This window comes from Gadus morhua, chromosome 5 (genome assembly GCF_902167405.1).
Source record: "Gadus morhua chromosome 5, gadMor3.0, whole genome shotgun sequence".
Taxonomy (NCBI): Eukaryota; Metazoa; Chordata; class Actinopteri; order Gadiformes; family Gadidae; genus Gadus; species Gadus morhua.
In genome coordinates, this window is record NC_044052.1 from 15,981,534 (window position 1) to 15,994,754 (window position 13,221).

General features: G+C 44.3%; 1 protein-coding gene across 1 annotated transcript in view; it reads right to left on the reverse strand.

Moving 5' to 3' along the window:
• Window positions 1-4,405: 4,405 nt before the first annotated feature.
• meis2a (Meis homeobox 2a) overlaps window positions 4,406-13,221 on the reverse strand; it is a gene marked incomplete in the record, with an annotated part of 102,033 nt that continues 93,217 nt past the window's right edge. The window contains 3 exon segments of the mRNA XM_030356219.1: window positions 4,406-6,571; window positions 11,077-11,187; window positions 13,121-13,179. Coding sequence (XP_030212079.1) covers window positions 6,228-6,571; window positions 11,077-11,187; window positions 13,121-13,179 — 514 coding nt within the window.

Genomic DNA, 13,221 nt, shown 5'->3' on the forward strand with positions numbered 1-13,221 from the left:
CCGCAGACCCATTATACCAGCCAAGCCGATTTTCCGCCGGCTCGGCAAGGGGCAATTTTGCTGCACGGAATGCAGGTCAACGCAGGAAAACAGACTGTCCAGTGAAATGCATCATAGCTCAAATGCTCTGCTGCTCTGCCGTAGGCCTATAGCATAACCAACGTATGATACATGCTTGTTAAATCTAATATTGATATTTGTATTTGTTTTAAACGAATAGGAGAAGCAGTTTGTCTAAACGTTATATAAATAAAATAACTATTATTATCATTATTGCTATACTATCGTTATCGTTATCATAATAATAGTTATAATAATAATATTATCATTGGTTTCATTAGAACAAATAATAGTTATTATTAATATGAGTTATCTGTTTTTAGAATGCAACAATTATGTTTGGACGTATATTTAGTGGTCTTTTTTTCCTCTAAGCCGAAAATACTTTTATCTAATGTTTATTTGGCCTTGTGCTTTCTTACACAATAATAACAAATTTGGCATTCATGCAGAAGCCTGCTATAGGTGTTCTGTGAAAGGAAACACGCTTCCATTCATAGTGTGTGTGTGTGTGTGTGTGTGTGTGTGTGTGTGTGTGTGTGTGTGTGTGTGTGTGTGTGTGTGTGTGTGTGTGTGTGTGTGTGTGTGTGTGTGTGTGTGTGTCTGTCTGCATGCGTAGCCGGGAAATACTATCATAAATGATACATAGATAATGGAGCTGTCTCCTGCAGACACGTTCATCAGTAGTAGGCCTAAATAGGAGCTGGCACAGACCACCACGGAGAATTAGGCGAAAGAGTTCGCAACATTCCTGCAGGGGATAAGTTGTTGACAATTAAAGAACACACACGCACACACACACACACACACACACACACACACACACACACACACACACACACACACACACACACACACACACACACACACACACACACACACACACACACAAAGAAACACAAGAGAAGCGGACAAGGATGGAAGGAAGAGCGTGCCCGAGTTATTAGTCGAACGCATTTGCAGTCTACAGTCTCCTCGCCATGTTAGTTGTGTGTACATAAGTATTCTTTTTAATATACTCTCCCTATTGTGAAAAGCAAATTTCACAAAGAGAAAAAAATGTTTGTCATTTTATTTTCTGTTTCTGCTTGGCTATTTATTTATCTTCTTCCAAGGCATTCGCTGTCAAGCACCATTTGTTTCTGGTCAATGCTGTCGGATGCAATGGAGAGTTAGCAGTTTAAAGACAATTATTGTCCTCAGGATATATAGAGAAATAAAAAACATATTTCATATCATACGGTAGAGTCGACAGCCTATACATATGCGTGTGCGTGCTTTCATCGCGTCAACATTATTCCCATTTGACTTTCTTTTTCTTCCTCGAACAGAAGAAATATATTAAACTAGACTATTAAATAACGCATTGTTTGTCTATATATAAATATATAAAGGTATTGCCCTAATGCCACAGACGAGCAGCAACCTATGTCTCAAACAAGGCAGAAGAATGGGTTAGAAAACCCACCAACAACAACCACGAGACTATATTAAAGCAAGTTGGAATGAAGCTTTTCTCCTGACTTGATTATCTCGATAGCCGTATGCACAGACCCCCTCCCTCCCCTCTTCCCCGCCTGGTTTTATAAAATAAAACAACAGCCAGCCCATCCCTCCAGAAAGGCTTTTCGGTGGTGCTATAATAAACCATTTTCCCTCGGCTTTATTGATCAGTCAGTCTGAGCTAATGTAATTATCCTCATCAATAGGGGACTGCGGGGAGAATCATTATGCGGTTGACATTGATAAATGATCACCCAAATGCGGCCCTTTTCTCCCAGGGACCCCCGCCTCTGACCCACTCACACAGGCCTACATATCGTAGTCATAGAAACACCTTATGGCAAGAGAAGAGAAAATTGCTGAAATGTAAAAAAAAAAAAAAAAAGGAGGGCAGCACACACACACACACACAGAGGCGCGCGCGCACACACAGACGCGCGCGCGCACACACACGCACAGAGGCCTACATACGCAACCCGCTGTCCCCCAAAGCATGCCATTTGGGGAGAGCCAGCTGCAAAGCGAAGGACACGCGCAGTGCCTCCGCACGCCCATCTTAATGATCCGGCATCCAAATCAGCATGTTTTTTTGTTCTTTAAAAAGGAACAGGAAATAAAACTTGTATCTTCTTCAAAAGCCAGCAGTTAATATTCACAGGGCATTCTCTCTCTCTCTCTCTCTCTCTCTCTCTCTCCGTCTCTCTTTCTCTCTCTCCTTCTCTCTCTCTCCCCCTCTCTCTCGCTCTTCCTCTCTCACTCCCCTCCTGCTCTCTTCTCCGATTCTTTACAGAGATACCAGATATCACCATAAGCAGTAAGCCTATTAATATGTTCGCCATCTCTTAAACACACATTGTGTAAACGTAGTATTGGGCCTGGTGCTGCGGACGTTTCATTTTGTTGCAGTCGAGCCATCTGAGCGTTTCAAGGCGTACTGCTGGAAGAGCAGGCGGCATTGTGCACGAAAGGGAGAGAGAGAGAGAGAGAGAGAGAGAGAGGGGGGAATATTCCTTATTTTATTCCTGCAGCAGTACCCGAACTGGCTTTGACAGGGAGGAGATGAAGGGGCGGAGTTGTTTAGCTCGGCTAGATCATCCATCATTCCTGTCACACCGAATCGGCAAAAGAAAGCAGCAGAGGCAATCTACCTTCTGTCTCTTCGGAGAGGGAGAAAGGGAAGGGGGGGGGGGGGGGGGGGGGATGGAGAAACTATTAATATTAAAATCCCCTCCATCCACAATAATCCCGTTTTTTTCTTTCTTTCATCTGGTAATCTCCGCACAAAACGGAGTGGCTCTTCCATCCGTTGAATCAAAATAAAACGAAACAAAAGTTGTAGGGGTTAGCTTGTTGATTCCCTGAAATGTGGAGTATAAGATTGTTTTTACAATATCGTACCTTCAATCCTTAGAACAGCTTGTGTGTATTGCACGATATTACAATGTTCTTTTTTTGTAAGCTTGATTGGCGATTCAGAATGTATGCCTGTATGTCCAGGTGAAACAAATTACAATGTTGCATAATATTCTTTTTATATAGCAACATCGGACATTAACACGTTGCAAACTATTTTTGTTTCAGTTTTCAAAAGAACAAAGATTAATTGTTGATTGAGAGTCAAAATAAATGCCTGCCTCATGATACCGAAACTAACTCAAATGTACAGCAGGCCGCATCTTTTGTAAACTTAAAGTAATATAACCATATAAGAAAATAGGCTGCTTTCAAAAAAAAGGAATAGCTTAAATAATGATAATGTAAATTAATTAATAACATGTTAATCCTTTAAACTAATGTAGGCTATTTTTTTAAATTTAGGCCTGCAAGTTATCATTAAGACTTTTATGCCTAATATGATTTTACACAATAACAATAATAAAAAAAGTAAAACGATTAACAATACTTCAAATAATAATTGGGATAATTCTAATAATTCCAATAATAATAATAGGCCTAATAATGGGCATTATTATTATTATTATTATCTCAGCTAGTAACCTATTTATGATTATCATTCTTGTTATTATTATTACGATAATCATAAAAATATAAAGCATCATGATTATCATACATATTCTTGGTACGGAACATATTAGTGGTGAGACTTGGTCGTTAGCTCAGTCGTTTGTGCATTTTTGCTAAAACTAAATAAACAGAAGAATTAAACAAACGGAACAATAGACTATAAAAAATTAAAATGTAACTAAATGACGAATATTATTTCAACCGCACCGATGATGTCTTTTCTTTTATAAGTAGATGACTCTGCTGGCCGTAGTCAAAAACGGACTTAGAAAATAGCCATTTATAGCATGTCCGAGAATAGGCTACATGAACGATGCTCAATTCCGCCGACAGTCGTCGCTGCAAAGCAGAAAAAATAACCCAGCCAAATGCAGCTCTGCCCATTCTAAACCAATAATTGTTGTCATATAAACTAAATCAGAGCCCTGTTTTTTTAAAGCTCATAGTTAGTTTCAGCGATCTATATATTTGGTTTCAATTGAGCAAAAGCCAGAAAAGAAGGGACCAAATTCAGACGCCATTCAAATTAAAGGCTAACTTATCATTAAAGACACTCCCTTTTCACATTAATTTTCAATTTTCCATTATGTATAATTGTTATTTAATGTATTACTCAGTTATAGTTTCCAGGATAATTTGGAAAAACTGACTTGTGCAAGTTACACAACATATGTTGTTTTTAAAAGGTGTTTCAAAATTACTACTACTACTACTACTACTACACCAACACTACAAATAATAATAACAACACTTTCATCAACCTATTGGTATTGCTTATAATACTTTGTTTATAACACAAGTTAATCACACAAAAATCTAACAAAAATCAAAAATGAAATATTTATTACAGCATTTGTGACTGAACACCTTTTAAACAATACGTCACAGTCCTCATACAAGTATTTAATGTATTTTTGACAAAGCTTAAGGGAGACGGCATCTTATCATCTAGAGAGGAGAACACGTGCTGAAAAAGGAGGGAATTCATGGACATACAATATCAATGCCACAGCAGATCTGAAACTAGCAAAAAACATTCTTTTTCAATTGAGGTAAACACATAGAATATCTAACATGAAACAATTAATAGACTGAACTCTGTACGAAGTTTTTGTTACAATAGTCTCATAGCTTTTCATCCCCCAACAGCATTGAGTTCATAATTTATTTTTTTCTCCTTTTTTTTGTATTTTTTTTAAGGTGTTTTCTGTGTTTTGGGTGCATCAACCGCCAGTTTGCTTCTCGCCAGTTGCCATGGAATCAACCATTGTCCTTGTATTGTCCTTATGGCATATGCATGTCGATCCATAGACGAAGAAGCACTGTGTAGGATGTCGCCTTTTTCCACTGTTAAGCTTCCTTCAATTGGCTCTTAACCAAAAAAAACAAAGAGTCCAGGATACAAAAAAAATTCAAATAAAAATTAAAAATTATAATAAAATAAAAATGTATAAAACCAACACAATCCAGTGCTTGGGCAATTCAAACAAAGATGTTTTTTCTTTCTTCAAAAACTTACAGGGCGACATTCATTCACAAACCCAGAAAAAAAGTGAGAGGGGTTGGGTAGTGGGGGAGCGTTCTGGGTAAAGAAAGGCTGGGGGGGGGGGCATGATGAATGATCAATGTGAATCTTGCGGAGAGATCCGGTGTCATTTCGTGTATAGCTCTTCCCATCGTGGCCTGTTCTTACAGTCGTGGTGGTGCTGGAGCCAGGGGCTGGTGGAGGGACAGGACCTGATTGCCCTCTGTCATTGGGAGCCATTTTTTGAGATGTTCCATCTTCTTGTACTACTTCTTCTTCTTCTTCTTCTTCTTCTTTGTTTTCTCATTGTTTTCATTATATAGTGCTGTGCTGTTGAAACAGTCTCTCCCCCCGGGGTAGGAGCACACACAGTGTGGAAGAGGAAGGGGTTAACCTTTAATTTCTAGAACTAGATCAGGAAACGTAAGTTGTGTTGATAAACAAAGAAGAGGAAAGAAAAAAAATGCACAAAGTTTTAACTTAGTTATCTAAACTTTTTTTTTATTCTACAGTAGTTATAACTCTTGGAGTCTTTTTCGTCAATTCCTTTTTTTTAAATCTTCGAGGGTGATTTTCATTTTTCCGAAGCGTTGGAGCATGTCACGAGAAAGTGTACTTGTTGTGAACATGTGAATGGCGCCGTGTGAGTGTGTGTGTGGTGTGCAGGTGTTTTTAAGTGTGCATTAGTCCATTTCTTGCACATATAAACAAAAAAAACAACCGCTGTGGATGTCTTTACCAAAAGCCCAAGAGTTTACAAAGTGTTCCTGTGGGCTTGGTCCTCCATTTGGATGAAAGTAATAAAATCGACAAGTTATTTTTTTTACTTTTATTTTTAAAGCTTTTAATTTTGTTAAAAAAAGTATCACAGCTCATCTAGTATTCTGTTTCTTTAGTGTCTAATTTCTGATCAAAAGGGTTCACTTTTAATTCTTAAAAATAGTCTTAAAATAGTTAAAGTTTCGTTGTTGGGGTTCGCTGTGTGGCTTATATTTTATTTTTAAATTAATTTCTTGTTGTAGCTGCTGCTGTTGTAGTTGTTGGTTGGTTGTAGTTGTTGGTGGATGGTGGTTGGTGGTCGTTGTTGTCGTGGCGATAGAAAAGTTCCCTTATACTATTGGGCGTGAATATCCAGGCCTGGTCCTCCGGCTCCGGGGTCATTGGGGGCCAGCAGGGGGGGTCTCTGTGTGGCCATGGTCATTCCCGGGTGCAAGGAAGGTCCTCCGTGCATCAGCATGGCTGGGTGGGGGTGGTGGTGGGGGTGGTGGCCGTGGTGGCCGTGGTGGTGGTGGTGGGGGTGTCCAGGCAGGTAGGGGTGAAGCTGGGGTCCGTGACGGAGCTGGGACGGGTGGGGGGTCATCTGATGGTGGGTTGGGGCAGGTGGGTAACTGGGCGGGGCCATGCTCATGCCCATAGGACCACTCTGAGGTACGTACTCCCCTGGCATGCCTGCTAGACCTGAGAGGGAGACACAGAGAGGGAGAACCAAAGTGTCAGACGCAGAACGTTATCCATAGTACACAATAAAACAACCTGGTTATCACCTCTCAGAAATGTTCTTTATCCATAAACACACTTCAATTCAATTTAGACGCGGCTCAGCCAATGTCGGGAACCCGCGCAACGTTTTACGAGATGGTCTTATCCACTGGAGTGGGTATTTCATATTTTTTTTTTCGACTGAAAGGAAAGAGTGACATTATTACCCTGCGCTATTTTAGGGTATGGTGAGTGGTTTACAATGCCCAATAGCGTTGTGGTCAGCTCCTGAGTTGAAAAGCGATCTCCCCGCAGAACATCCATATAGACACAGCCCCGGTGTTGTACACGCGGGCGAAAATCAACCAGCCGTATTGACGCGGAAAAGCACTAATACTCGTACGAGCGGAACTGTCAATTCCCCCGCTGAATTTAGTGTCAAACCAAATAGGCCCTCTCTCAGGGGAGCATGCCCGCGTGTGTGAAGGTATTTGATTTAAAAATCCTTTTAAGAAGTTATTAAATAATTTAGGCCTGTTTTACTTACACATAACAACACTAAGAATAACCGCTTCTACCCCACAAGGTGCATTATACAAAGTGATGTAAGATGTAAGCAATGGGTGGATTTAAGCTAACAATGGAAGCGACATCTGAAACACAGAGACAGTAGGCGACAGCAGGGGAGACGGCAAATAACAAAAAGAAGAAAGAGACAGTAAGGGAGGAGCGGAGAAGAGAAAGGGACAGGAATAAAAAACAAGGGGAGGGGAGCTCGAGGAAAGGGGAATACATATGCTGATGTCTCCGTCAGAAAGAGAAACTCAATGTGTGAAGACATCAGCATGCTGCCACCCTCATGCCAGCACAGACTCCCAGCAGAGCCAACTGGATAAACAGTCAACTGTTTGGCCTTCCAGGGCGAGTGTATGGGGCCGGGGGGGGGGGGGGGGGGGGGGGGGGTGGGGGGGGTGGGGGGTGTTTGTTGTAAACATAGAAAAGCGTAGGATGTGGAGCGGGGGGGGGAAAAGGTGGGTGTTCCTGGAGCCTGGGACTAGAGTATGGGAACATGCCTGGTCCAGAGGCCCAGACCCTGGGGAGAGGAGGCAGGGGCAGTGTCAGGGGAGAGCAAGGGGGTCCTACTGGAGCCAGGGGGGGCGGGGGGGGGGGCGGGCTGGGTCTGGGGGTCTGGGTTCTGGTCTGGGCCGGCCTGCTTTGTAATGTGAACCCCTGGGGGATTAGCCGCTGGAAGGAGGAGGAAAGGGGTCGACGCAAGGTCACGAGGCATGCTCACTCGCTGCATTCCTCCACCTTGGTACACTGCAATTAAGAAACGACACTGCAGGCCTCTGGTGAGGTGAGGAGGAGGAGGAGGAGGAGGAGGAGGAGGAGGAGGAGGAGGAGGAGGAAGAAGAGGAAAAGGAGGAAAAGGAGGAAAATGAGGAGAATGAGGAAGATGATGATGATGATGATGATGATGATGAGGAGGAGGTGCAGGAGAAGTGGTAGGAGGTGGAGGTGAAGGAGGAAGAATATGAATAGGAGTAGGAGCAGGGGGCGAGGAGAGCGAGACAGCAAAGGGCGAGATTAATGACCAATCTCATTGGCTGAAAGCTGGGCAATTTTCTAATACTCAAACCCCCTTTTTTTCCCCCTCTCCTGTCAGTTCATTGGAAATGCACACGTTTGTCATAGTAGGTCTCCTTAAACTACACTATCGGGTCATAAAAGGGAATGAATCATTCCGGGGGTTGTTGTGTTTGTGTGGTAGGGGGTTGGGGGGGGCTGGGGATGGACGATTGCTGCCCTCAACCCCATATAAGCTAGAACCAGCTCCTGTTAAGGGGCCCAACAGATGTTTTTTTGACAGAGAGGGAGAGAGATCGTAATCTCCAGTCCTTCGGTAAGCCTTGGTCATTCCATTAAGGAAGATCTGACACTCTCCTCGCTTTATTAACAAGAGTGGTAAAACCATCTGAAGACAATAACCGGGGTGGGGGGCTCACTGACTCTGCCTCCATCAACCCCCCCCCCCCCCCCCCCCCCCCTCCCCCCCTGTTATGCCACAGCGGTCCTGCTCAATGGCTTGCTATAATTAAGTACCAAATATACCATATTGTGTGGCTGCGTAATCAAATCAAGAGAGGGTAATATTCCTCTGTATTAAGCTATTAATGTAATTGGTCATGAAGCATAAAGTATGTTACGTAATTAAATAGCCTCAAAATTATATAGCCCTACATTAAGAATTATCCAACCTGAGCAAATGTTGTCTCTGTGTGGCCATTTAAAGGAACATTGCTTCCTGCTTTTCTTCTCTCCCCCCCTTTCTCCCGCTCTCTCTCTCTCCCTCCTGCTGCCATTAGCAAAGGCAGTAGGGGCGAGAGACCCATAGAGAGAGACAGGGAGAGCGAGTGAGGGATGGAGAGAGATAGAGGGAGAGAGATGGGTGAAACAGTCTGTCAGTGGAATTGTCGCGGTGACCCTGTGGAAACTCTCCATTTACATATAAAGGGTTCTTTTAATCAAGGTAAGTGTTATTATATTGTGGCTCATTGGGCAAAGGAGTTTAGGTGTTAAATAAAATCTCTTCCGCCCGGGATGCGATACGTCTTGATTTTTCTAAATGTCAGTGCCGTGGCTCCGGCGGGACGGAGGGGGAAATGGCCGGCTTAATCAGACCGCCGCAATTTAATGGCACGAAGAGAATGTGTGTGTGTGTGTGTGTGTGTGCGCGTGTGTGTGTGTCGAGGTGTGTGAGTACAGTGTGCGTGTGTGTGTAAGTAAGGCAGGGTCGGTATCTCATATGTGATCTGAAGGGGAGCGAGAGAGAGAGAGGGAGATTTCCCTCGTCTTTCGTACGCAAGCCATGTCGAATGTCCACAAGCCTTTAAATCTGTCCCCGGTGTCTCCCTGCTCTTGTGTCTTATGTCACACTAGTCTCCCCTGCTACCGCCCTCCCCCACTCAAAACACACACAACCCCACCACCACCACCACCACCACCACCACCCATGCCCATATACATTTCCTTTACAGAGCTGAAACCAAACCACCACCCCCCCCCCCTCCCCCCCCCCCCACACCCAATGAAAGATCGGCGTGTCACCCACGGCCCGTATATCTCGCCCAGGGAGTGTAATGTACTGCGCTGTTCCCGTCTTTGCATATAAGATAATTTGGGCATCAATCCTGGCCCCCAGACAGATTTATGTCACTCAGAGGACAGTTTCACTTCTCCCTTCTTTATCGCTTCACTGGAGCCTGCTTAATTTCTCCCCTTCAAGCCCCCCCCCCACCCCCCCCTACTCCTTTTCCCCCTGGAGATGTTATTTTTTCCCCTAAATGTCCAACATTTGCATTGGCTGTCGCACAACCCCGGAGAGCGATGGCGCTGTTGTGATGAATGCGTTGACACCGGGGCGTTTCTCCCGCTCTTTCTCCGGTTGTTGTCGTTGTTGTCGCCGCAGACACTGTTGCTCTTGTCTGTCGGCGCCGCATGTCGGGCCCCTAAACCCTTTCTTTCCCACTTTCTTGGGGTTCTCAGGAGAACACTACTCCTTTTCCTCTTTCTTATATTCATTGCTGGCCCCCTGGTACACCCTTCGCCCCACACACCCCTCCCACTCACACAGTGGGGAAACCACATGCTAACATGCTAGCATGGGGTTGTCGTGGGGCCTTGTTGTCAACGTATGGCCAGAGAACACAGTGAGGTATTGGTGCTTAAGTGACTGTAGTGATGTAACTGTGGCTTGAAAAAAATGAAAATACAATTCCCACAAGCCCCAAAGTATTAAAAAAAACAAGGAAAGAGCCCAGTACTTACTTCCCCCTGTTTCTTTGCATTTTGCTTTACAAGATGGAGGTTACATGTAGTGCCATTGCCCATCCATGCCCATATTCATCCCCATTCCACTCATAGGCCCTAGAAAGAGGAGAGAAATGCCAGAGGAAAAAGGTCAGCAAGAGGTTGAACCACAGGGAAGACAGAAAAGACCCCCTGACAAAAAGATAAGGTGAGGACGGTTTTTAGGATAAGCTGGAAAAACAAGCCGTTGAAAAGACCAGGAGACGATGACGGAGCAAAGAATGTTTCATTTCAAGAAAATATTAAAAATACAGAAATTGCATTGTCATTATTGGGATTTGTGACAGGTTGTTGTGTTTCCAGCAGGTTGAAAGAAACGGCAAGCGATGGCAAGCAAGCAGGCAAAGGATCTGAGGGTGTTGAAGGCTAGATTGGACGAGCATTACTGGGGTGCTGGAAACCAATAAGACCTGTCTTAAGGGTTAAGGGGTGGTGTCAGAGCGAGCTAAACTCTGTGGAGATCCACCAGAGGATGTGCTGCTACGTATAGAGGGGTCAGTGGTGATGTGCCCCATGCTAAGTCTGCATTACTCTTGTGACGACTATAGCAGGCGAGTTGATGGGGTCGGAGGAGGAGGTGGAGGCGGAGGAGTGGGGGACGGACTACATCTTACCAGCTGGTCGGATCCCCATGTGCTGCTGACCGTCCAGCACGAAGCTTCCCATTGGCTGTCCCTCCGGACTGTACGCCGCTCCCTGGCTCACTGAAGGATCAAGAAGAAAGCCTGATTGTAGTCAAAACGTGGACACGACGGGAGAGGGGGAGGGGGGAAGGAGGGGAGAGGGGAGAAGGAGAAGAGAAGACACACCAGACAATCAGCAATTGTCCCAGCTCCAGCCCAAACATACTGTACAAGCACTGTGTGCACGTGCGGCGTGCTCGCACACACACACCGCAGTGGTTGGGAAATCACTGCGGTGTGCACACATGCAACACTGTGTGTACTGGCATGCACGTGACACAATGTACGCGGCGCAAAAACAAAAGACGTTGCTGTCATTCAGAGAGAGAACGAGAGCAAGAGAGATAGAGAGAGAGACACGGAGAGAGAGAGAGAGAGAGAGAGAGAGAGAGAGAGAGAGAGAGAGATGAAGAAAATACGAAACCCGCAGACCAACGGTTGCGTTAGGAAAACAGAGGAGATGCATTCTTCTCTAATTGAGATAAGTAGGCATGCAGTTTGACAGGAAGAAGAAACATACACTAGCAGGTTAATTTCCTCCCGACAAACATTAGAGGTTTAGCTGTCGGTGACCGGGCTAGGACTTTGTCAGACATTTAGCGAGTTCATCAGAAAGATTCACGTGATTCAGTTCAGTCAGTCAATAGCAATCCTTTTATTGAATTGTATTTTGTAATGTATTTCCTTTCATTAATCATAACTAATGAACGCTAATATGGATTCTGTGGGATGCTGACGTATTCCAGGTCCATACACTATGCAGTATTATCTTGGGTAATCTGCTCTACCATGAAGATTCGGGCAAGCAGTTTATCACTCAGTCCCTTGAAAATATCACTGATTGGCACAATTTGGAGAACATGCTCACGCAAATATTCTGCACGGAGAAAGCAACATAACTGACTCGCCCCCACGTTAGCGGAAGCGTGTCTCATTTAAATAATTGCTTAACTTCATTTGCACAATCTCCACCCCAATTTGTAAAGGCTTTCTGGAGATTGCTATTGCTAATCAACGAATAAGCCTCCTACCCTCTTAACGATAAAATGACTCGGTTTCTCTGTAGTTATGCTACAGTCAATGCGGCTTATGGAGACTTAATTCCCAGTGGAGTTTTTGTGTTATATGTATTTTATTGGGGAGTAGGGAGTTGTTGTTGTTTTTCTGTCATCGTGACCATCAATGATATGGAGAATCAATGCATTACCAATTTGCCATTCGAAGCTTTCTATTATCCATGTCAAAAAACAGGCAGATAAAAAAATCTTTCCCGGCTGTAAGCGTCAATTCAGGATGTCGAGGATCAATGGATCTCATAAATCTTCCCCGCTTTGCCCCTGAGGGGATGCTTTCACGACTGGAAATAAATTAATTGATACTGTTAAACTGAAATATTGACAGATACGGGCAGACGTCAGCCAAATAAACCAAAGCTCTTGATATTTTCAAGTCTCGCCGAACGTCTCCTGAAACATTAATATTCACAGCGGTGATGCTTCGGGGGGAATTATAAAAGTCTGAGTGAGGGGTTGGGCAGCCAGAAGTGAGTAAGATGGGTGGGTTCTCCCTCTCCCCCGCCCCACCCCTCGACAAAAACAGGATCCAAAAATAGGAGATAATTCATAAGACGCTGCGAGCGTTTCTGGTGCTCCTCTCGTGCCCAATTAGTAATTCTCAGAGAGAGCGCTAATGTAGCTCTCCCGCCACTTAGATTGGGGAAATCTCCAATTAGAGTCAATCAGCAAGCGGCTTGCAACCACCATCGAGAAGGCTTTCCCATTGAGTACATTTGGGAGGGAAGGGGGGGGGGGCAGAACAGAAGGAGGGCACCAGGCAGGAGAGGGTGTGGTGGTTGGCAGGGGTACTCATTGGTCTGGGCTTCAGGCTTCACTGCATGTGGAAAACAGCACTGGGAAAAATTGCAATGCATTACTGTGCATAGGCTTGTTCTTTTTTTTTTAGAACTGTTTCTTACCTGCTCGATTTGACTGGTCAATCATGGGCTGTACTATTCTTCTCCTGGCATTAATGAACCTGGAGGAGAAAGGAGAGCAGAGAGAAGGGAGGGGGGGAAGA